At 39.2% G+C, this 24,379-nt stretch overlaps 1 protein-coding gene across 1 annotated transcript in view; it reads right to left on the bottom strand.

Annotated features, from left to right (window-relative positions):
* MCF2 (MCF.2 cell line derived transforming sequence) overlaps nt 1–24,379 on the bottom strand; it is a 105,020-nt gene that overhangs the window by 69,957 nt on the left and 10,684 nt on the right. The window contains exons 2-4 of the mRNA XM_074278371.1: nt 13,525–13,593; nt 7,102–7,216; nt 569–659 (exon numbers count right to left, since the gene is read on the bottom strand). Coding sequence (XP_074134472.1) covers nt 569–659; nt 7,102–7,216; nt 13,525–13,593 — 275 coding nt within the window. The remainder of the gene's footprint in view (nt 1–568; nt 660–7,101; nt 7,217–13,524; nt 13,594–24,379) is intronic.

Raw genomic sequence — 24,379 nt, 5'->3', positions numbered from 1 at the left:
AATTTAATAATTTTAGCAATAAGTAGGATGAGAAATGAATGCGAGAAATAATCTGATAAGACCCCCTAGAGTGAAGGAGAGTGAGTTTCAGCCACAGAAGTAGAAAGAATAGGCAGGATTTCATAGACTAAAAAGGGAAAATTTGGTCCAGGACAGATTGGGAAACTCTCCACAATGGAATTCTAAAAATGTAAAGGGAACCAATTATTATAAGATGAAAAAGAGAGACCTGCCCAAAGAGGCCAATGAGGATGCTCAGGGCACCTACTATTTGAAAGGCAAGGCTGGAGATCACAGAGCATAGCATTACTCTGGAATTCTGACACAACCCAGCCATTATGCTCACCATGAATGTTCTTCTGCAGTCCCATTTACCCACAGCTTTGCAATGGAATCAAATGGAGCTGGAGCTGTCCAGGTACTATTTCCACCAACTCTTCATCCTACTTTCTCTCCCTGCCAGCTCTCCTGTTTGTTTATTTCTCCTAACCTCCAGGACTAGACAATTCCTATGAAGTGTGACACAAACACAAAACAGACAACTGCTGGAAAATGTATGTATACTTACTGCAATTCTTTGGAGAGTGATTTTTACAGATGCCCAGGTATCCAGTCTTCTATCCAGAATAATGATAAATTTGGTATCTGGTACACGTTTTCTAAAAGACAAAAAATGGTAAGGGAGGCTGAGAAATAAGATCATAGAAACAATCCAGAAGTTGAACCTGTTTGAGTTCTGGTCACTTTGTCTATCGGCATCAAAAGGATTTGGATTCAAGTAAAGCTAGATCAGACTGGAAAGAACATATGGTCTTTTTTCTGAAAAGTGGGACCTGGAAGATGCTGATTGAAATATGTAGGCTGCAGGGACATAGTAGAAGGAAAATTGGTTTGGGAATCAGGAGCCTTAGATTCTAAGACTTGTATGGCTCTTCCCTAGCTATGTGACTTTGGACTCTTTCCTGTATGTCTGTCCATCTGTATGTATGTCCTCTTTCTCCATCTGTCTCTGTCTCTCTGTTTCTCTCTTTCCTTTCCTCCCTCCCTGTCTCTGTCTCTCTGTCTGTCTCTCTGTCTCTCTGTCTGTCTCTCTCTCTGTCTCTCTCTCTCTCTCTCTCTCTCTCTCTCTCTCTCTCTCTCTCTCTCTCTCTCTCTCTCTCTCTCTCATTCCTCTCTCTCTCTCCCATTTCCTCTCTCCTTCTCTCCCTCCCTACCCAAGCTTAGGCATTCCATGTCTTAAGGTAACTTTCAATCCATGGCATTCCATGTTCTCAGGTCCTGTTCAGTCAGAAACTGTATTTTCCAACCCTGGAATTCTATGATATTGTGTCTTCCAACATTCAGACATTCTATATTCTCTAGGAAAGATAAAGTGAAGAAGGGATAAGAGATTTTTTTATAATACAAAAACAAAAAAAATACTAAAAAAAGTTTTTAAAAATTACAAAATGCTAAAATCATAAAGGCATCGGGGTGATCTGTACCCTCACCTCCCTAAATGGGAAGGGGCCTTGGCAACCCTCTCAGCTCACCTAAACCCAAAGTCCCTTCCATATCTTTATTTCCATCTCTGTGCCTTTTAGAATATTGTGGAACATCAAATCCATCTAAATATGACAGATCCAGATTAATCAGAAGAATTAATCACAATTCATTTTGGAGCATTTTATTTCTGCAGCACTCACATAATGAATTATTCCTCCCAGCCAAATTACTTTTTTGGCTGTCACAACATGCTTTCCATTATTACCCCGGGATTTTTATGAGCTTATCACTTTCCAAAATGCCTATCCAAAGTCTACTTTAGGCTTAGGATTTTTTTTTTTACTTTCTGATATCTCAATTTCTGAGCATTTAGCAAAGGAGTTAGTGAAAGGCAAATCCAGTACTTCCTGATTTCTCACTCATTTGTATTCCCAATTCTAGGCAATGATATCGAAGATAGAGTCCCCTTAATCCATGTAAGAGAGAATGTCTCTAAATGCTTCCCCAAGAGCCCACTGCCCCTTCCACTTTCAGAGATAGAAAGCACAGAATTTAGATATCATTTCACCACAAGGACCAAAGGAGGGAAAAAACCCTGTAAGCAAAGGGTTTTGTAACACCTCATTTCCTCATCTTGTAGATGTGTATCTATAATTTAGCAAAACATTGGGTAATCAGGTATTGACCTTGGCCTTGACTAATGCAAACTCCTCCCAAGTCTTTTTGACATAATCCAAAAAGGAACTTTCCTCACATCTATCACATCTTGCCATTATCACTTAGGGAAAACAACCTTTGAAAACAAAAGAGTTTGACAGGAACTAATTTTGTGACCTTACACAAATCACTTTCCCTCTTTGGGAGGTAGTTCCCCTTAGCTGCTAAAGGGGAGGATTGGACTGGGTAATCTCTGCCATTCTAGAATTCAAAATTCCTAAATTTTACATTTGTGCTGGGCAAATTTCAGAAATATTTAAAAGAAATACAGTCCCTTAGTTTTTTTTTAATATTACCATTTATACTTTATTTAATCTGATAACAGAAATTCACATGTTCACAGTTTTATCATAATACCACCTTCCTCTATGTACTCATTACTCCAGCCAAAGTGGAAGATTCTCTGCTCCTCCAAACATACCTGGCATTTCCCCACTTCTATGTTCTGCTCATATTGATCCACATGCCCGGTATTCTCTCTTCCTCTTTGTTTGTTGAGTTCCTACCTATCCTTGAGAGCCTAGCTCTGATGCTACCCATTACATGAAGCTTTCGTGGAATCCACTCCGGAGCCAAGAGCCACCTTTCCCCTCCAGCCTTTCAATTGTGTATGAATGTATATTATTAGCAATCAGTCTTAGCAAACCAGGGCCTTCTGGATAGTGAGCTCTGTTCTGGGCACTCAGAATATAAGGAATGAAATAATCCCTGCTGTCAAGGAGCTTCCTTTCAAATAGGAGAATCATCAAGGACACATATAACTATTTATAGAATAAATACAAATACAGAGTAGCCAAACAAAAAAGTAGTTTAAGAGGGAAGTCACTAGCAGCTGGTAGGGAGTGGGGAGAGGCAGAATCAGGGAAGGCTTTCTCCAGGAGGAAGAACACTTGAGCTTCATCTTAAAACTACTGCTTCTGTGAAAACAAGCTTTTTCTTCAGTTAAGGATTACATTGAAATAATGAAGGAGGAGGGTGGGGTTCAAGCACAAGGGATGATCAGTGAAAAGTTACAGTGATGGAAGATGGTGCACCACATATGAAAAAAAGAGAGAAGATTAGCTTGGCAGAATTAGAGAGGCCATCTCACTTACAGCGAGGCTAGAGAGTAGGGTCTGGCCAGGTCATTAAAAATTTTAAAAGCCAAACAGAGTAGGCTATAATAATTTAGATGCAATAAGGAGCCCTTGATGTTTACCGTGCAGAGAAGGGAGTGACATGATCAGATCTGCACTTGAAGAAAATCCCTTTGGTGGGTATGTGAAGAAGGGACTGGAATGAAGAAAGAACTGAGGCTGGAAGACAAATTAGGAGGCTACTGCAACAATCCAGGCAATATGGAGATGAGGGTTTGGATATAAGGTGGTGGCAGTATAAGTAGAGGGAAAGGGCCAGATGTAAGAGACATTGTGGAGGCAAAAATGACAAGATTTGACAATCGATCTGTTACGTGGGATAAGAGAGAAATGGAGGATAATACCAAGATTACAGACCATAGAGCCTGGAAGAATGGTAATGTTTCTAATAGAAACTGGGAGGTTTGGGATAAAGGTGTAGGTAGGGAGTGCAGTCTTGGACATGCTGAGTTTGAGATGTCTATAGCTTATACAGTTTGTAGGGTCTAATGGGTACCCAGTGATAGGATACTAAAGTTCCATGGAGAGATTAGGGTTGAATATGTAGCTTTGTGAATCATCTACATTGAAACAATAGTTAAACCCATGGAAATGGATGAGGTCACTGAGAGAAAATAGAACAGAAGAGGACCTAGGAAAGAGTCTTGGGAACTTCCAAAATAAGAGGTAAGTTAGGGATGAAGAGTCTAAAGGGAAACTAAGGAAGAGTACTGGCACAGGTAGGAAAACCAAAGCAGAACCTAGAGGGCAGCCAGTGGTGTCAGATTTTGCAAAGAGGTCAAGAAACATGAGAACTGGAAAACTGCCATCAGATTTCATGAAGGAAGGGCTGTGGATAACTTTGCAGATAGTAAGTCAGCTGAAAGATGAGATTGGGAACCAAGGAATAAATAACCACGGAATAAATAAAGGAAAGGAGGTAGAGGAAAAAAGGACAGATGATTTTTCAAGGCGTTTGGCTAAAAAGAGGAGAGATAGAAGACAATAGTGTGAGAGAATTGTAGGGTATAATAGGTTTTTTTAGGAATGGGGGAAACTTGGGAATAGTTGAAGGCAGTAAGAAAGGAAATCAGAAGATAACAAATTTTAAAGTTCAGAAAAGGAGGGAAATGATAAGGGAGCAACATGATAAAGGAGAGGGAAGGGCATGGTGTGAAGGGTATATGTTGGAGATCAGCCATGGCAAGGAGAAAGGCCATTTCATTGTCAGAGCCTGAAGCAGTTGGAAGAGAGATTAGGGAAATAATGTCAAGGGTTTTGAGATGAAGAGAAGGGGAGATGAGGGCATTCATGTTGAATAACCTTATTTTTCTAAGTAAAATAAGAGTCGAGGTTCTCATTTAGGGGAAAGAGAGAGGAGAAGGAGGCACAGGAGGCTTGAAAAGGGAAGTAAAATTTGGAAGAGAGACAGCTTAAAGGACTTATGATGAAAAATGCTATCCATCCCCAGAGAAAGCACTGATGCTATCTGAATACAGATTGAAGCAGACTTTTTAAAACTGTATTTTTCAGGGCAGCTAGGTAGGTGGCACAGTGGGTAGAGTACCACCCCTGAAGTCAGGAAGACCTGAGTTCAAATGTGGTCTCAGACACTTAACACTTCCTAGCTAGGCAAGTCACTTAACCCCAAATGCCTCAGCAAAAAGAAAACTATTTTTCTTGAGGGTTTTTTAATCTATGTTTTCTTTCACAACATGACTAATATGGAAATGTTCTGTACAATTACACATGTATAACATATAGCAAATTTCTTACCTTCTCAATGAGAAGAGGTGGGGAAGGAAGAAAGGGAAAGAATTTTGAACTCAAAGTGTTAATGATGAATGTTAAAAATTGTTTTTACATGTAACTGGGAGAAAATAAAATATTAAGCAAAAAGGAAAGAAAAGAAAGAGCATTGGCTCTTTAACCTTGTGTCTGTAACTAGACTGGAGAAATGAATGATGAAAATAGTGGTTCCTAACAAGAAGCCCTCAGGCAGTATAAATGACTGTATATTGATTTCTTAGAGTCTGTGAATCTATAAATGAATCCATGAATAAGCAAACATACCATTTATAGACTTAATTATTTGTCTGCCATGTTCAATTGATGCTGCTAGAGATAATATAATAAAAATACCTTTTTAAGTTTCAATGAAAAAATTGGAATAGCTTCTATGAGGGAGTAAGGAAGAAGTAAAGGAAGGTCTTCTTTCAGTGAGAGTCCAATTGAAGATGGATCCCTTACCCACCTATTAGATGGGTATATTACTATTAGATCATAAGTTTCATAAAAGCAGAGGCAATCACTTATCAAAACTTTATTTCTCACCTAACATTGTATTCAGCACATGAAGGGTACATGTTGGAGATTGGCCATGGCAAGGAGAAAGGTCATTTCATCGTCAGAGACTGGCACATGGTATGCATGGAAATATCAGTTGAATAAATGAGGACATACTTAGGGTCACAATGGGTTTGGGAGCCCACATTGCATCCAGCTCAGGTTTGCTTTCTGGCAGTAACCAAAGGGATGGTCTGTAGGAAGACAGGATAATTGCTCTCTGGTGTTCTCTTCTAAGGATAGGATCATATCAATGATTCCAGTGATGTAAAGGAAAACACTAAAAGACACCAGAACTCAAAAGATTCAATGATCAATCTTGACTTCTGAGAATTGATGACAAAAACATTCTCTCTCTCCTATAAGTAGAAAGATAGTGAATAATGGGCACAAAAAGAAGCATACATTGCGTTGATTTGTTTTTGCTTAACTCTTTATCTGTGATACAAAGGAGGATTCTCTTGAGCAGAGGGAGTGGTACAGGAAGCAACAACAATATTTTAAAGAATTGATAAAATAATCTTAAAGTAAGGTTGTTCCCCTGTATCCCTAGGTCCCCTTATTGATTCATTAAGGAGCTATCACCCACAAAACCTTTTTCTAGCTCTTCTAACCACAATCAGATGGAGGTAATGATGTCTTCCCTGCTGTATAAAAGTATGACTCTTTTCTGGTCTTACAAATAGCCCCCTTCCCACCTTTCAGGGATGCTCTCTCATTCTAGGAGTCCATAAGGTTTAATCCATTTGAAGTCCATGCTGTCCCTAATCCTTTCATGATTTTCTAGATGTAGAACACACACTCCCTCAGCCTTCATGGCTCCTACCTGAAAAGTCCTACATTCTTTTTTCCCTCTTCCTAAAGAAGTCTCCCTGTAGCCTTCATCACTCAAACATTCCTTCCCCAATTTCATCATTCAGAGATCTTCAACTTAATCTAATAAACATTTATGAAGCCTGCAATGTGGACAAAGCACTGTGCTAATGGGGTCCTTGCCCTTCGGAAGAAGAGATAAGACACATCACAAATAACTATAATTCAGATTCCAAAGCTTGAACTTTAGTTGGCAAGAATAATAAATTGTGTTAGAAGCACTATAGAAATTCAAGGTTTTCCATCATCTATGTTTTAACCCACCGAACTCAAGGTCTAGACTAATGATTTCATCAGTTCAGAGAACTATCCAACTATGAATTCCTTCCACTGATACACATCCAAACTTATCTGTACCTTAAAGTCTTAGAGAATGGCTTAGAAGACACACAAGGATAAAATACTGGTCCAGCATCACACACAGCTCATTGTTAGCAGAGACAAGACTCAACTTTGTGACTCCCAGACTGGTCCTCTATCCAGGTTGGTTTGGTTTTTCTAATATTACACAAAAATGACTATTTTCTCCCATGTACTGGGGATCAACAGTAATGAAATGGCATACCTGGCAAGGGACGTTAAGTAAGTTAACACTTTTTTAAAGACATCCTCTGGCACTTCTTTGAATTTGGCATTTTCTGGAAATGTTATAATGCAGTCATTATTTTTCCCTCTGCCACCTGAAAAACACAAGTTAAATATAATTAAAAATAAAAAAAAACAAAGCCCCAAGGAGGATGTCAGGGCAGACAGGACTGAGACAAAATAAAAGGGGTCCTACTTGACCTAATGTAGCTGCTGAAGTGGCACTTATGAGATAAAAAAGCCAGGGGTAGACTAGAATGGAAAATTAATAAAAACCCAAAGTGACAAAAAAAATTCCTTATGGCCAGATGATAGCTACAGATGCATCAAACTGGTAGCTAGGCAGTGGTATTAGAAATGGCTGGAGACCAAAACCCCAATACTGAAATATTTCTATATCAATAACTTTAGCATGAGGAAGAAAAGGGGGGGAATGAACAGTGAAAATAAGCTTACCAGTGAAACACAAACTCTATAAGAAGGAAAGGGACAGATGAGAGGGCCAAATGAAATAATAAGGGTGGAAATTTTTTTCCTTTCTTTTTTTAAAGGCCTAATAATGCTACAGGCAGCATTTCCCTACTTGATGTAAGGAAGATTTGGGAGGGAGAAAAAAATGCTTAATAATAACTGAAGTAAATAAAAATCTTACTTAAAAATAAAATAGGAAAAGAAAGACTGGATCAGAGCCATATATGATGTGATTCTAAAAGGTAAAACCATGTAGGAAAAGGCCCAAACAGTAATTATGTTATAAGAATGAGGTACAAGAGCAAGAACCAACTCAGAGGAATTGGATGGGGAAGGAAAGCTGATAGTTTGGAAATCCTACTCACATTGAGAATGAATTAAAGAAGAAAAAAATCCATCCATACATACATGTGCATGTGTGTGTCTACAAAGAAGAATATATCCTTCTCCAAAATCTATAAAGTAAATAAGTTGGTATAGAAGGATAGATAAACGGGAGTGGGATAATGTATGTAGATTAGTGGGAAAGGGATAAAGAAAAGGTAAAGGGTAAGGTGAGAGGACATGGCAAGAATCCATGGTGGTGGTGAAGAAAGTTAAGTAATAGCAAGGCAAGGTAACAGGTAAAAGTAAAACAGAAGAGTTAGCAGGAAACAAAAGGTAATGTATATATATATATATATATATATATATATATATACATATTATATATATGTATGTGTGTATGTTTGTATTGTGTATGTGAGTGTATGTATATATATATATATATATATACATATTATATATATGTATGTGTGTATGTTTGTATTGTGTATGTGAGTGTATGTATATATATATACAAGCTAAATGTATCCTGCTTGGGGGAGGTGGGGAGGAGAAAAAGGGGGAAAATTGCACAGCAAAGAACAAAAGAAAACCTACAAGAAAGCAAAAAGAAAAGATGACCAGTTCTGAATACAATGTGCCTTATTATTATCTACATTCTCTTGAAATAGAAATTTATTGATACATATTTTGAATCCCTTTGTATCTTCTGCTGTGTGTGTGACAGTTTCTTTTTCTATTTCATTTTTTTCTATTTTCTATTTAAGATTTAAATTAAAAACAATAAAATGGGGGAAAGGGGGGCACAGAGACAGGTTAATATCAAATGAGACTGACATTGCTTTGACAGTTGCCCAAGAATTCCCCAGAGAGAAGAGGCAGAAATCTATTTGGGGAAGGGGAGACAGAATAAAAGTACTTTGCCAGGAGGAAATTATTGCTCTTTTGCACTGGTGGGATATTCTACAATTCTGTCATTCTCAGTTTCCTGTTTTTCCTCTGGAGGTAGGAAGTTTCATGCCACTGGAGAGCTTCAAAAAGAAGGTAGATGACCACTGGTCAGGTACATGGTAACAGGGATACCTGTCATTTACAGGTTAGATTCAGCAATCACTTAGGCCTCTTCTGACTGTCAAAATGTGTGATTTAAGCAGTGTGGGAAAGTGTGATCACAGAATCAAAAGGGTGATACAAAGCAGTCAGGGGCACAAGGCATTTACCCACCTTCCCTTTGTTACTTATTAGTGATCAAACTCTACTTGAATAAAGTTAGATAATAAAGCACGTTTCTCAAAAGGATTTAATTGTCTTTAAATTCCTTACTTGAGTAATAAAAATGTTAGAGGGGAGGTAGAGGCCACCTATCCAGGAGAAAGTGACTGAAATGGACTTTCTTAGACACAGTGTGGGGAGCAGCAGATGAGGCCATGCAGCAACAATGTTAGACTCTCATTATCTAAAGACAGGCTCACAGAATACTTTATTAGGGTGACATAATAGGGAGGCCAGAGTCTCTCAGAGGACAAGTGACTGCTCCCGATACTTGTTAGCATCATGAGCAAGGGAAATATATAGGCCATGGTTTACAGTTATGAAACTGGGGCTGGAATCAGAGCAGATTGTGGGTGGATAATCAGAGGTGAAATAATTAACACAGCATATTGAAGGTGAGCATCTTGAAAGAAGAGGGGCAGACCTGGATGGCCAACTCAAAATAACTCTTTTTTCAAAGGGTAGAAATAAAATGTGAGCATTAGTCAGGGGAGGAAGTTGAAGGAAGTGTTAGAAAAGTAAATAATTCACAGAAGCACCAGCAACAACAGCTATCTGGAAGCCCAGGATAAATGGACGTAGGTCAGGATTTCTAAAGATGGGATTGGAAATGAGCCTGTGATTTCATTATAATAGGGAAATTCCAAATGAGGAGGTTCTCTATACCAAGGCAGGTCCATACCTTCCTTGCAATTTCTCATCTTCAGAGCATTAGTTACCTAGAACATAGAGAAGCTAAGGGATTCCTCCAGGGTTACCCTAGAGTGTATGTATTCAAGATGGGACTTGAATCAGGTCTTTGAGGAGAGTTCTCTATTACCAGGCTATACAGCCTCTTATCATAAAGGTAACAAAGCAAAAAAAGTCTTGCCCACTGGCACCTGTCACAGGGATAGGCAGAAGTTTGATCGTGATGGGGCATCATGGCACAGTAGAAGGTACATGGAACAGGGAATCAGAACTGGGTATGAATTGAAGCTTTTTCATTCACTAGCTAAAGTGCCACTGGACAAATCACTTCCCCCTTCAGGCTTCAATTTGTTCCTCTGTAAAATGAGAGGATGGATCAAGTTACCTCTGCTCTTCTAGCTCTCAGTTTAGGCTCCCAAGGCTGGCAAGATGGTCTGATGACAGGGAGGCCTTAGGTTTCACGTAAAAATTCAGGAAAGAAAATATACAGTTGAGGAGGCTCTGAGACCAGAATTAATAAAAAGAGATGCTTTGTATAGATCAAAGGAAGGAAGAAAGTTACTGAATTATTTGAGCCACTTGATAACCATGGTGATGAAGAAGAGATGGGAGAGAAAAGGGGGAGACAGAACAAACTCTTTGCCTTGGTTTTGATGCAGGAAGATGCCAAGAGCAGGTTCCACTCCCAGATCATCTCTTAAAGCAGACAGGCTAAACACAAGATCACAAGCAGCAATAAAGGCCCGTGATGTCCTAGGCCTAATTGACAGGCGAGACATAGATAAATTGCCAAGTCTGGGACCAAATCACCAAAGACTTTAGAAGGAATTCAAGTAGAAATGAGAAGCTTGGAGCCGAAATGCTTAGCCTGTCTCTGAACATGGACACCATACCAAGGAGGTGACTGACTGCCCAGAAATGCCCATGTATAAGAAAAGCTACATGAGATAACTTACTTCCATAGTAACTGAACTGGTAGTGGCTATGGCCATAAAAAAAGGACAGAGTTACTGAGCATTACAGCAAAGACAACTCATTCAGGGAAAGACAGCCTCATTTCTTTAATGGGAGCTCATGCTTGATTAATTTATGATTAGTCCTTGGTCGATATGCATGTGAGCAAGGGGAAAGCAGTAACTGTAACCCTAAAAGCCTATCTGGAAGGTTTCATATTGATGGTTATTAAGGAAAAATTGAGTTGTTATAGGATGAGAGAGGGACGAATGCATCGCCATGGGATGGGAGAGATGGAAAGCATGAAGTAGGTCATTGGGTTTTTTCATGGGCAAAAAAGACAAAAAAAAAGACAGCCAAAGCTGGAGATAAAAAGACATTCTGTTAGTGGGTGAAGTTGTAAACAATGAGGCTCCCCAGGGATCAGTGCAGGGATAAATTTAATTAAACATTTTTTATAAATTGTATGTAATTGAGAGGAAAATCTTGGAAGTCAGAAGACAAAACTAAGCTCTGTTAACTTGGGAAATGTTGTGGTGATGGACATCATTGCCAAGATGGGCTCAGGAGACTGTAAAGAGGCAGAAGGAGTGACAGATGAGGCTTAATGTGGGCAAGGGGAAAAATCTCCAGAGTTCTGCATCCATCCAGCTTCTTGTATTCTCACACTAAACAGGATCACACATTTAGGTCACGACTTTTTAAAAAAGCTTTTTATTTTTCAAAATCCATGCAAAGATAGTTTTCAACATTCACCCTTGCAAAACCTTATGTTCCAAATTTTTCTCCCTCTCTCCCTTACTCCCACCTTCCCCTAGACAGCAAGTAATCCAATCTAGGTTAAACATGTGCAATTCTTCTAAACACATTTCAAAAAAGAAAGAAAATGAGAAAGACAAAAACAAGCCAGTACACAACAACAACAACAAAGGTGAAAATACTATTTTATGATCCACATTCAGTCCCCATATCCCTCTCTCTGGATGCAGCTGTTTCTCTCCATCACAAGTCTATTGGAATTGGCCTGAATCACCTCATTGTTAAAAAGAGTAGGGCATGAATTTTTAATTTTTGTTGTATTCTAGACCTCTTTGATAGTCTAGTGAAATCTACTTAATTATTCCTTGGAATAATGTGTATATATAATGGATAAATATATACACATACATATATATATATATAAAACTATAGTTATATATGTGCATACATATATATGTGCATACATACATATATACATATACACATATTGTTATTAAAGTAGTTAAATCTAATTAATAATATGTGTATATCATTGTTGGTGGAACTGTGAATACATCCAGCCATTCTGGAGAGCGATTTGGAACTATGCTCCAAAAGTTATCAAACTGTGCATACCCTTAGATCAAGCAGTGTTACTAAGGGGCTTATATCCCAAAGAGATCTTAAAGAAGGGAAAGGGACCTGTATGTGCAGGAATGTTTGTGGCAGCCCTCTTTGTAGTGGCCAGAAACTGGAAACTGAGTAGATGCCCATCAATTGGATCATGGCAGAATAAGTTGTGGTATATGAATGTTATGAAATATTACTGCTCTGTAAGAAATGACCAACAGCATGATTTCAGAAAGGCCTGGAGAGACATGAACTGATGCTGAGTGAAATGAGCAGGACCAGGAGATCATTATCTACTTCAACAAAAATACTATGATGATCAATTCTGATGGACATGGCCCTCTTCAACAATGAGATGAACCAAATCAGTTCCAATAGAGCAGTGATGAACTGAATCAGCTACACTCAGCGAAAGAACTCTGGAAGACGACTATGAACCACTATATAGAATTCCCAATCCCTCTATTTTTGTCCACCTGCATTTTTTATTTCCTTCACAGGCTAATTGTACACTATTTCAAAGTCTGATTCTTTTTGTACAGCAAAACAACTGTTTGGACATGTTTTTAATTTCTACTTTAACATTGAATATGTATTGGTCAACCTACCATCTGGGGGTGGGGGAAAAGAGGGAAAAAATTGGAACAAAAGGCTTGGCAATTGTTAGTGTTGTAAAATTACCCATGCATATATCTGGTAAATAAAAAGCTATAATAATTTTTTTTAAAAAGGAAAGCCACGTTAAAGAATAAAAATTAATTTTAAACATATGTGGATACAATTATGATTAGTCATAGAAAATGGGAAATATTTGCAATATAATGAGTGTATTTGTAAGGGAAAATCAGAGTAAAAGTGCTAAAATATAATGAATAGCATGTTAAATTGTGGAAAATAAGTGCTTCAAAGGTGGGTATATTATAAATATTTTGAAGTGTAAAAAGTTGAATATTTTATCAAATAAATTAATATATTTCATTATTTCAAAAAATAATTGTGTATATGTATATGTAGATGTAGATATACACATATTATTTATATGTTATATATTCACACATATAATATATGCATATATTATGTGCATATATATATGTGTGTATATACAAATATTCTGTCATCTAAATGAATGAGGTATGACTTCACATTCTTCAACTGAGATCAAAGACCTCATGAACACTGTTTAGCAAAGTGATAAGTTCATAGGTCATCATTTTAGGGTTCACTTAGTTGTTGTTTGTTTTTAATATGTAACATTGCCCTGGGTGCTTTGGAAAACATGAACACTGAAAGATTAGGCAACAAAGGTATGAGGAAGTATACTCACCAGAAAGGAAGGCTAGTTCTTTCAACAAGGAATCAGAGATGTCCTTTGCACAGATAGGAACTGTTGTCCCTAACATAAAAAATAAAATGCATTTGTTGAAACACCAAGAGTAGTGCACTTGATAACACTCTGCCATATAACCTACACCTGACTCAGTCTGCGGTACCAGGGGCAGAGTAAAACATCTGGCCTCAAATACTTCCCAGATGTATGACTAGACAAGAACACTTTCTGTGTTCCTCAGTTTTCTCATCTGTCAAGTATGGGGGTCAGATTCAATGGAACTTTTTTCCCCTCTGAGTTGCCATTTCCTATTATAGAAAACAGGTAGAGGAACTCTTGAGGTCATAGTTTGCAGGGTCACCAAGATAAAAGTACTTTAAAACCACAGAGAAATGAGAGTCAAAATTATATATGCAGCTTAGAATGGGGACACTGTCTTCTTATGTTCAAAACAAAAGTTCTAGTAACCCTCATCATCATCATAATTACAGCTTGTTCTTCCATAACACATATTAAAGACTACAGTAGGCAGACTTCTCTGGTAACAGCAAACTTCTAGCAAAGCCAGAAGAATTAGGTCTTCTCCAAGACCAATTAGGCCTTCTCCCTTACACAAAACCCAAAAGGATACTCAAATCTCTCTTCATTCCAGCAAAAATAAAAAGCAGCAAGAAAAGAACACAGTAATCAATCATAAATATTTATTTACTACTGACCATGTGCACAATATTGTGCTAGGATCTAGAGATACAAAGACAAAGAACAGAGCAGTTGCTATTCTCAAGCTTGCATTTGTTCAAGGGAGATAACATGAGTATATGTATAGCTCTAGAGAATTAAACAAATGCTAGGGGAAAAAAAAACATAGCTGGGAGCAGGGACACTAATAGATGGAAGGAAGTCAGGAAAATCTCCTTGTAGAAGATGACACCTTTAAAGGAAAAGAGAGATTATGTAAGGCAGAAGAGACGAGGAGTAAGCACACTGGAAGTGACCAGTGCAAAAATACTGAAAGGGGAGAAGGAATGCCACATGGGAATGACAGAGAGAGAAGCCCAGTGCAGCCAAGTACAAGAAGAAGACTAGAAAGATAGATTGAGTCCAAATTGTGAATGCTATTTAAAACACAAAGGAACACTGTCTGATCCTAGAGGCAAGAAAGAGCCACTGGGGTTCACTGAGAAGAAGAGGGGCACGGGTAGTTCCGCACTTAGCGGCAATGTGTAGGACAGACTGAAATAGGGAGAGACTTGAGGCAGGAGCACCAGTTAGGAGGTTGTTGTTGCCATAAACCAAGTGAGAGATGATGAGGGCCTGAACAGCAGCACTGTTGAGGGGAAAAAACAAAGTATACCTGGTAGGAACAGTAATCTTTGGCATCTTTGACAAGTGATTAAATATGAATTGGTGAGAGGATGAGGAGTCAGAGAACATCAAAGTTAAGAAGAACCTGGGGGACTGGGAGAATGGTGATGTCCTCAAGGGAAATGAGGAAGTTCAGTAGAGGAGGGGATTTGGAAAGAAAAACAATAAGTTCTGTTTTAGACATGTTGAGCTTTCAGTGTCTCTGGGATTTCCCATTTAAAATGTCCAAAAAGCAGTTGGTAAGAAAAAATTGAAGCTCAAGGGAAAGACGGGAGCTGTCCGAATAGCTCTGGGAGTTCTCTGCAGAGAGAAAATAATTAAACCCATGGGAGCTTCCCAAGTGAAAGTCTAGCAAGAGTAGAAGAAAAGGCCCAGGACAGAGTTATGGTGAACAATCCCCAGTATGGAGGATTGATCGGTTGAATGAATTAGACATGTTTAGACAGGAAAAGAAAGGATTCAAGAGGATCATGGGAACTGTCTGCAAGTATGTGAAGGCTTGTCATGTGGACAGGGGATTGGCTTTGTTCTGTTTGGTCTCAAGAGGCAAAAAAAGTAGGAGTCATGGGTGGAAGTTTTCAAGAGGCAAACTTGGTTTGATTGATAAGAAAAAAAATATTATAATGTTTAGGGTTAAAGCAGAAGGAGCTGGACAACAGCTGCTGTGTTCTCTCCCTTACTACTGGACGTCTTCATGCAAAGTCCAGAAGACCATTTGTAAGAAATGTTATGGTGAGGATTCCTTTGATGTATGTGTTGGACTCTATGTCCAACTCTCAAATACTATGATTTTGTGAATGATGTGGATGGAGAGCCAGCAAAGGAAACAAAGAAGGAACACATGAGACAGGTTGGATGAAAACCTGAAAAGAACAGCATCGGCAAAACTAGAAAGGAAAGAGTGCACAGGAGAACAGAGTGGGCAATAATATCAAATATAGTAGGGAAATCAGGAAGAGAAAAGACCATCAATGTAGCAAAATAAAAGGAGCAGAGAGAAACATTAATTTTTCATTTTGATTTCAGGATCCCCAGAGCCTAAAACAGTGCTTAGCATCTAGAAGATACTCAGAATGTGTCTGATGGATGGCAAATTGGGGGACGGGGAAGAGGTCAGGTTCCGAGCCTCCAGCTTCAGAACATTGCTCCCCTCAATTCTGTGTTACTAAGGAGGGGCTTCTCTTTTGGAGGCTTTAGAACTCTATCCTCTACAAGTATAGCCCATATCTGATTGCTTGTCATTTTGGGAAGGGGGGAAGGAGAAAGAAAAATCTAGAAGTCAAAATCTCATAAAAATGATGAAAACTATCTTTACATATAATTGGAAAAAACAAATACTATTTACATAATACAAACTACATGCCAGTTTCTTAAACTTTTTCCCCTCGCAGCCCCTTTTCACCAGAGAAGTTTCATGTGTTAAATGAAACACTAATGATAAAACATAATTTTGCACCCCCCTTCAGTTACAAAACCCCACATAAGGTTGCAAACCACAGTTTAAGAAGCTGAGCTATATGCTGTGCCCTTTTCCCAAGGTAGTCAAGCCTTAACCTAGAGAAGGAACAGTTTCCACTATCACTGGACCAGTGCTGATCAAAAACTTTGAAAAGCTCTCTCCTTAGCCATGGGAGGTACAGACTTTGAGCTCAAGTACCTCCTCAAATCAGCCCCTCTTTGGTCTTGCAGCCCAGCTCCAGCACAATTTCTAATGGAGAAGACTGTCACCAGTAAAAACCAGGCCTCTGAGAGCAGAACCATAACTAAGGCATGGCAACAGGACTTGACTTAAGCACCTAATTTTAGGTAAAACAGAGAAGCTAAGCTTATGCCCTCAGCAAGCTCCTTCACAGTTTATCCTGTTCCCTCCTCCTGTGAAGGATTTCCTAGTAAGATCCCTGGGTCTCTTTCCAGGGTCTCTCCCTGCTACTTTAAACTACTTTTAACTCAGTAAACATGTTCATTCCAGAGGTGATAGTTATATCACTGGGACCTAACCTACCCTTCTCATCCTCCAGAAAACTCTCTTTTCTATGTACCTTTCCCTGCCCCACTCCACACACACACACACACACACACACACACACACACACACACACACACAGCCAAGGGAACACTGAGTCTGCTCCCATCCACCAATATAATAGAAGGCTTGCACACTTAAAGCCGATTCTTATCAGCTCATCCCAACATCTGAATGGGATTGCTCTTTCCACGTTCCGTGGTTTCTCTGATACCAAAACTGCCAATCACCAAGTTCTAAAATTCTGTTAAGAGGGTCTCAATCACCTGCACACAAGCACTTCATATGCACCACCCATTTTAATCAATGGCTACATTTCCCTTGGCACACCCAGGAACTGGCAGCCCTTTGTTAAAACTTGTAAGCACCAAGACAGCATGGAGAAATTACTTCTACCTACATCCTTCAGGTTCCTGAAATGAATTTACTGAATGACTCAAAGATCCACGTGCTATGCCTCTCTGAAAGTCAAAAAGAAAGCCATAACAAGGAGGCGATAGATAACACTAGCGAGGCACTGTGAAATAGTAGAGGATGGTAGAAATCCTACTGGTTCTTGTAACAATATGCCTAGATTCTAAGACCATCTCTGTCACTCACATGATGTCTAACCTCAAGAAGATACACTTCACCTCTGACTTATTTTTGCTCCTCTGTAAAATGGGTACTTGCATTATCAAGCTCACAAGGTAATTATGAGGGCCAAAGTTAGATAGAGTCATATTCTAGGTACTATGTCAACCTGTCTCTATATGTCATGTATGCCAGTCAGATACACTTCCTAGATAAGAAGACTAGGGGAAGATGAGCAAATAGAGAAATTTAGTATGCTTTTACATTGGAAAAAAGTTTCACATGAATATTTTGATAGCTTAATCATTTATAGATTTGGAGTCAAAAGGAACCTTAGAGATTACTGTACTCTAATTCACTCATCATACAGATAGGAAACTGAAGGAAAGAGAGGGATTTCTCAATGCCCCTTTAGTAATAAATGGGCACTGCATCTTTTCCTTCACACAATCCCAGGAGATATTTTCCTCCCCAATTTACAGATGAGGCAACTGAGACTTCTCCAAGAGTAACATAGTAAATGTTAAAGAAGGATTTGGAACCATCTCCCCTGACATTACATTCAGCCATCTTCCCAGGGTGCTTCTAAAATGCATACTCTGGGGACAGAAATACTACAGCTAATATTTATGGCATACAATCGTGATTCAAGGGAGGTCACTGGGGAAATGTTTTCCCTACCAATCTGAGCTGGCTCATGAACTGCAGGATATAAATACTTAATAAGGACAGAACCATTGAAGAGGAATCAGATAAACCTCAGGAAAGAAAGAAAAGTACCTAGTTTCTCTTTAAATTAAATGCAGATTTCATTTCCTGTACTTACTTTTATGATCCTTCTATTCAGGTTCACACTTCTGATAGACATGGCCCCTTAAAGGAAAGAAGAGGGGATTCCCCAATGCTCCATTAACATTAGGACACTTCTCTTCAACAAATGCTGACTAGAGAAAACAGACACTCCTCTCACCCACCCAGAGTTTCTGTACCTCGTCTAATGCTTTTCTGGCTTTCTTGGACCCTTAATCTTTGTCCTCAGTTTCTCATTTCTTCCCAGGGCTGTTTCTGAGACAGAAAGAATGTTATGGTGTCTACAGCTCTCAGGAAAACCTGAGTTCAAATTTCACTTCTGGAATTTATTAGCTGTGTGACCCTGAACAAGGCATATAACTTTGCAAAAACTTTCACTGGGGCAGCTAGATGGCACTATAGCCGATTGAGAACTGGCCTTGGAGTCAGGAGGACCTGAGTTCAAATGTGACCTCAGACACTTAATGCTTCCTAGCTGTGTGACCCTGGGCAAGTCACTTAACCCCAGTTGCCTCTCAAAAGAAAAACAAACAAACAACAACAAAGCAAAATCTTTCACTGCTTCCTTTTCAGATCTATGGTGAAGTTCAAATGAGCTAGTGTTTTAAGGTGCTTTATAAATCTTAAAGCTGTTGGATTTAGACATGGTCTTGTCAATGTGCACTATCACTTGACCTGTTTCTTTCTCTGTAAATGAAATAAGACTAAATGATCTCTTAGTTCCACTCTAGCTCCAAGGCTAGAATAATCTTACATTATGACACTTGGTGTAGTAGATAAGCATTAAATATCTGACCAAGAGGAGCACTTGGACCTCTGCCCAAATTTCTCTTTAGACACTTAAAAGCAATGTAATCCCGGGACAGGTCATCAGATCTCTTTAAGTTCAACTTTCTCATCTGTAAAATGGGGCCATTGCCTTGATAACCTCTCAGGTCCCATCTAGCCCTAGAATTGTGGTTCTATGATCTTATTCCCGTATTAGACACCAGCATTTCTCATTCTGAGCCCCCAGTTTGACTGACCCTTTGGGGAGATCTCTCTCCCTTACTGAGCCACAATTCTGATTGTGGCTCAGTGCTTCTGACCAATGCTTTCCAGCCCTGTTCCCAGGTCTAGTGTCTGGGTTCTTTTCCCATCCAATGCACCATCCTGGAGTCAGGAAGTTCTGAGTTGAAATTGACCTCAAATTAGTTGTATGGTGCTGGTGGGCAAGCCATTTTAATCTCTATTTGACTCAGTTTCTTCATCTTCAAAATGGTGATGATTATAGCACCTAATATTAGCATCTACTTTCCAGGATCACTGTGATGATCAAATGAGATGACATTTGTAAAGGAGTTTAACACAGTGCCAGGCACATAAATATTTATTCCCTGCTGTTCCCCTTTAAGCACCTGGCTAAGAACCCTTGACCTTCTGCCACCTAATGGTGAGATAGGACACAAAGCATTGTTTGGAAATGGGATGGAACAAGGAATGTTACTTATACTCAAAATCTAATACCTTTATGCTTTGTAGTTCCATAATTTTGACACGAGCATGGAAGACATTTTGGGGGGAGGAAGAGTCCTTGAGGACACATTTTGCTCTGCTGATTCAAACACTACTTTATAGGAAAAAAAATAACCAATGAACTCAGCAGCATCTAGAATTCTCCATATCACTTTTATGATAGTCAAGGTCCTACATAGTATGTAATAACACTTGAAAATCTCACCTGTTCCCTACTACATCTTCCTCCCCTCCCAAATTGCTCCAGATCAAGTCTTATTTCCCAAAGACCATCATAGGACCCCAGAACTTAGAACCACCTTGAGATTCCTTCCCCAGTAGCCCCACCCAAAACTATTCCAACTTAGATCCCAGAAAGATCTTTCCTTCCCCAGAGGGTAACATAAAGACCTTGCCATCCATCCTGTGGCTACATTCTTCAAGCCTTTCTACCCACCCTGTAGTTGAACTCTTTGACCTATGCTACCTCCTCCAGTAAAACGTGAGCTCCTTGAGAGCAGGGACATTTTGCTATTCTATTTGAAGTCACAACCCTCAGTATATAGTAAGCACTAAATAAAAAGGGTTTATATTATATGACTTACGAACACCATCATCAAGAATGCTATCAAAGTTTATAGGTGATTCTCATCAAAATTTTATAGCGATGGTGAATTAATATAGTCCCAGTCACCTTCTTTGTGGTATTAATAAAGTCTGAGATTATTTCCACACCTTCAGTATCCTACCCTCCTTCAACAGTCTGCTGAGTATTTCAATGTGAAGGGATGATTCCCCATTCAGGCTTCCCTCTTGACTCAGAGCAGGGCTTTGTAATCTTTTTCTGTGCTGTCCTTACTTTTTGGCAATCTGGCTAAGCCTATGGATGGTAAAGCCCTTCTCAGAAAAAGGAGAAGAAAAAAATGTTGCGCCCTTTTCCAAAAAAAAAAAAAGTACATAAAAGAAAATTTGGGGATTAGAAAAGAAAACAAAGGTAATAAAAGCCAACTAGATTTTTTTCATTCACATGTCTGGACCCCCTGAGATTTCTCCATGAACCCCAGGTGAAGATCCCTGATTTAAAGAAACCCCAAGCCTTCTGCACCTCAGCAGGCAGTCTTTATGTGATATGGGACCAAATGATCCAAAGTGGCTAACTCTCTGATGACGGATTTCTCTGACCTTTGCAAGGCAGGCCCTTGAATGCTAGGTATACTGTCCATCACTGAGCGGGGATTCAAAGACTTTCCAGGATGGAACCTTGTGCTTTGCTTTCATAGCCTTCAGGAAGCCAAGGTCACCTCTAGGCCATACCAAAGCATCTAAGGAAGATTTCACAAGATGACCGGATGAATGTATAAATGAGGCTAAGGTGCACAGGATACGGGAACAGCGCCAAGCTCACCAGTGCCAGTCCCTTGTTCATTCCGATTGAGAAACAGTTATAGCAACCTTGGCCTGGTTAACAAGAGAGGCAATGGGCACTTCCACAGGGGCAATCTGAATCCAATGTTCCTTTTCAGGTTTTGGGAACCCCATTATCTTTCTTCATATACCATGTTTTAATGAAAATGGCTATATGCTGTTCCTCCTAGATTTCTCTCTATCAAACAATTCAACTCTTATTGCCAGCCTTTGTAAGAACTGTTTCCTGTGTCTGAAGAGTGCCTTCCTCACTTGCCCTCATAAAATCTCCAACTTCCTTTAATTTTAATTTAACTGCAACATCCTATACAAAGTCTTCCCTGATGCCCCCAATTCTTCCCTCTTCTTATATATCTTTGTATCTAATATGCATTTGTAACTCTGTGTAGCTCCATATATATATATATATATATATATACACACACACACATACACACACACACACACACACACACACACACACACATATGTGTGCATATTTATATAAAATTTCCCTCAAGTAGAATATAAGCCTTTTGAGGATAGGGAGCTACTGAAGATACAAGACAGCCAAGAGAGTATATCGAGCAGGGGAGTGACAAAATCAGACCTGCCTATTAGGACTTCAGTATGTTTTCCAAGACAACTCCAAATGAAGGCATCAAGAGCTGGATAGGACTGAGGTGACTCAACAATTTCCTGACTCCAGGTCCAGTGTTCTATCTACTTCAGCATCCCCTAGTGGCCAGGAAAAGAAACAGTCGATTCCTGTTGAGAATTGGGGAATTGTCTCCCCCGTTTGGAATATAAACTCCTTGTAAGGATTATCCCATCTTTTGTACTTGTATCCCTAACATGTGTACAGGGTCTAACACTTAGAGGTATTTAATAAGGGAATGTTTAGAATCAGAAGCCCTAGATTAGATTCCCAGCTATGGTGCTTACTACATGTATGACCTTTCCCTTTTCTACTTCCACAGGATGAAAGGGACGGGACTAGATCAAGGGTTCTAATTCTAGGGTCCAGGAACTCATTATGTAAATATTTGATAAATGTATTTCATTATAGCTTCTTTGCTTTATAACCCTATGCATTTCATTTTATGCATTTAAAAACAGAGGTGAGGATCCAAGACACACACAAAATCCCCTGAAACATAAGGGTTCTGAACCCCCTTCTACCTTTAGATCCATGATCCTAAGTGTGACTTTGGGCAAGTCACTTCCCTTTCCCTGGACCTCAATTTCCTCCTCTGTTAAATAAAAATGTGTGGCTACCTGGCCTCTAAGGCCCTTCAGTAAAATCTTTGGTTTTATGCTTCTAAACCTTGAGAAGATGAGGCTTGGTTTGGACAATTAATATTCCTCAAATTTTGGAAAGGCCACTGACTGAGGACCAGTTAAAAGCTGTTCTTCCCATTTCTTCTTTTGAGCAGAATGAGTAACTGACTTTGTGTGGTAAGAGGAAGACTTCTGCCTAAGTGATGGGAGCATGTTATTATGTCCTAGCAGAAGGGGATGGACTGCATGGTCCTTCCCCGCCTGCTATTTCATGAGTTTGACTAAAAGCTTTTTCAGCTTTGTGATGCTTTGTTTGAAGTACAGCTATTTTAAAAAATCTTTTTGATACCAGTCACAGTCTTTTAGAATAGAGATTTCGTTGGCTCTGGGTTCCTTTCCCCATGATACTCCCTTCTTGTTTGCATGTATCCTCTTTCCTGGGTGACTGTTCGAATACAATAGAAAAAATAGAAGGGTGAAACATGAGTCACCCTGATGGATGGCATTATCCAAGTACTGTAGAATCAGGGCAAAGGAACTGCTTACAAATGGGAATACCTCTACTCCTGAAGGTTTTCCTCTGGAAAAAGAGGAAATAAAAGAGGAAAAGAAAAAAGTGATCAGAGGAAAAGATAGCAATGTCACTTAGAAGCCAGAGAAGTGGGCTTTCCTCAGGCACCTATTATGCCACAACTATTCCATGGCAACCAGAAAGAAGGTCTCTTCTGGGTAGTAGATGTTTGTAAGGTTTCATTGAACAAATGAAATCTATGGAAGAAGAAAAGAAAAGGGACAAAACCCAACTCCGATGGAAAGAGAAATCACAGACCTGAATCTCAATGTAAACAGAACCGTGAATCTTAACCTCACGGTTCTGATTTTCATTTTTGGTTCCTCCTCTAACTCCCCACAATGGCTGTTTCAAATCTTGAGCTTCCCATTGCATGCCAGCAATTCCCTCAGTACATAAATAGGCTTCTGGATTTAATGGTCCCAGCATTTGATGTGGTGCACAGAGTGCGAGGTTTGAAATCATTAAGAAGTTGGTTCAAATATCACCTCTGAGACTTAACAAACTCCATAACCATGGGTAGATCATTTGGTATCTAGGTTTCCTCATTTGTACACTGAGCCTCAGTTTCCTCATTTGTAAAATGGGAATAACATTCCCAGAGTACCTACCTCACAGAATTTCTGTGAGGCTCAACCAAGATAAGCCAGGGAGAGTATTTTGCAAATTTTTGACTACTATAAAAATGATCAAGTTTTATTACAATTCCCATCTCTCTGCTTATCTCTGCCCCTTAACTACAACTCAGAGAATTTGAGAGTCCTAAAGAACCTTAAAGATCATTTAGCCCTTTATCCCTTTTGCAAATGGGGAAATTGAAATCTAGAGAAGAGAAAGTGGCCTTCCTAAGATCACTCAGCCAGTTAATAACCGTCAGAATGAGCTCTCATGTCTCTTAATATCCAATCTATTGCTCCATGCCCACCTCCTGGGAGCTCTTTTACATTCTTCATTTCCCTCAATTCCAATATTTTCTAATCCCAGAATCTGCTTGGAAGCACTTTTATAATATAATCTATCAAAAGACTCATAAGAAGTTAGAATTCTAGACAGCATCTAGCCCATCTCTCCTTTTATACTGAAAGAAATTCAGACCCAGAAAGGATAACCGACTTGCTATTAAGAACATTAGTGACCCTGCTAGAACTAGAATCCAGATCTCCAGGTTCCCAATCCAGAACTCTTTTTAGTAAACCGTGCAAGTTACTTAGTACTCTGCCTTTCAGATGGGCTATCTAAAATCAGCATGCAGAAAAACATACTGCAGAGCCACAATGCAAATATCTAGCTCCATGTAACCAGATAATAAATAGTCTAATTTAGAAAGGCTA

Source organism: Sminthopsis crassicaudata, chromosome X (assembly GCF_048593235.1).
Source record: "Sminthopsis crassicaudata isolate SCR6 chromosome X, ASM4859323v1, whole genome shotgun sequence".
Taxonomy (NCBI): domain Eukaryota; kingdom Metazoa; phylum Chordata; class Mammalia; order Dasyuromorphia; family Dasyuridae; genus Sminthopsis; species Sminthopsis crassicaudata.
This window is presented reverse-complemented; position numbering and strand designations above follow the sequence as displayed.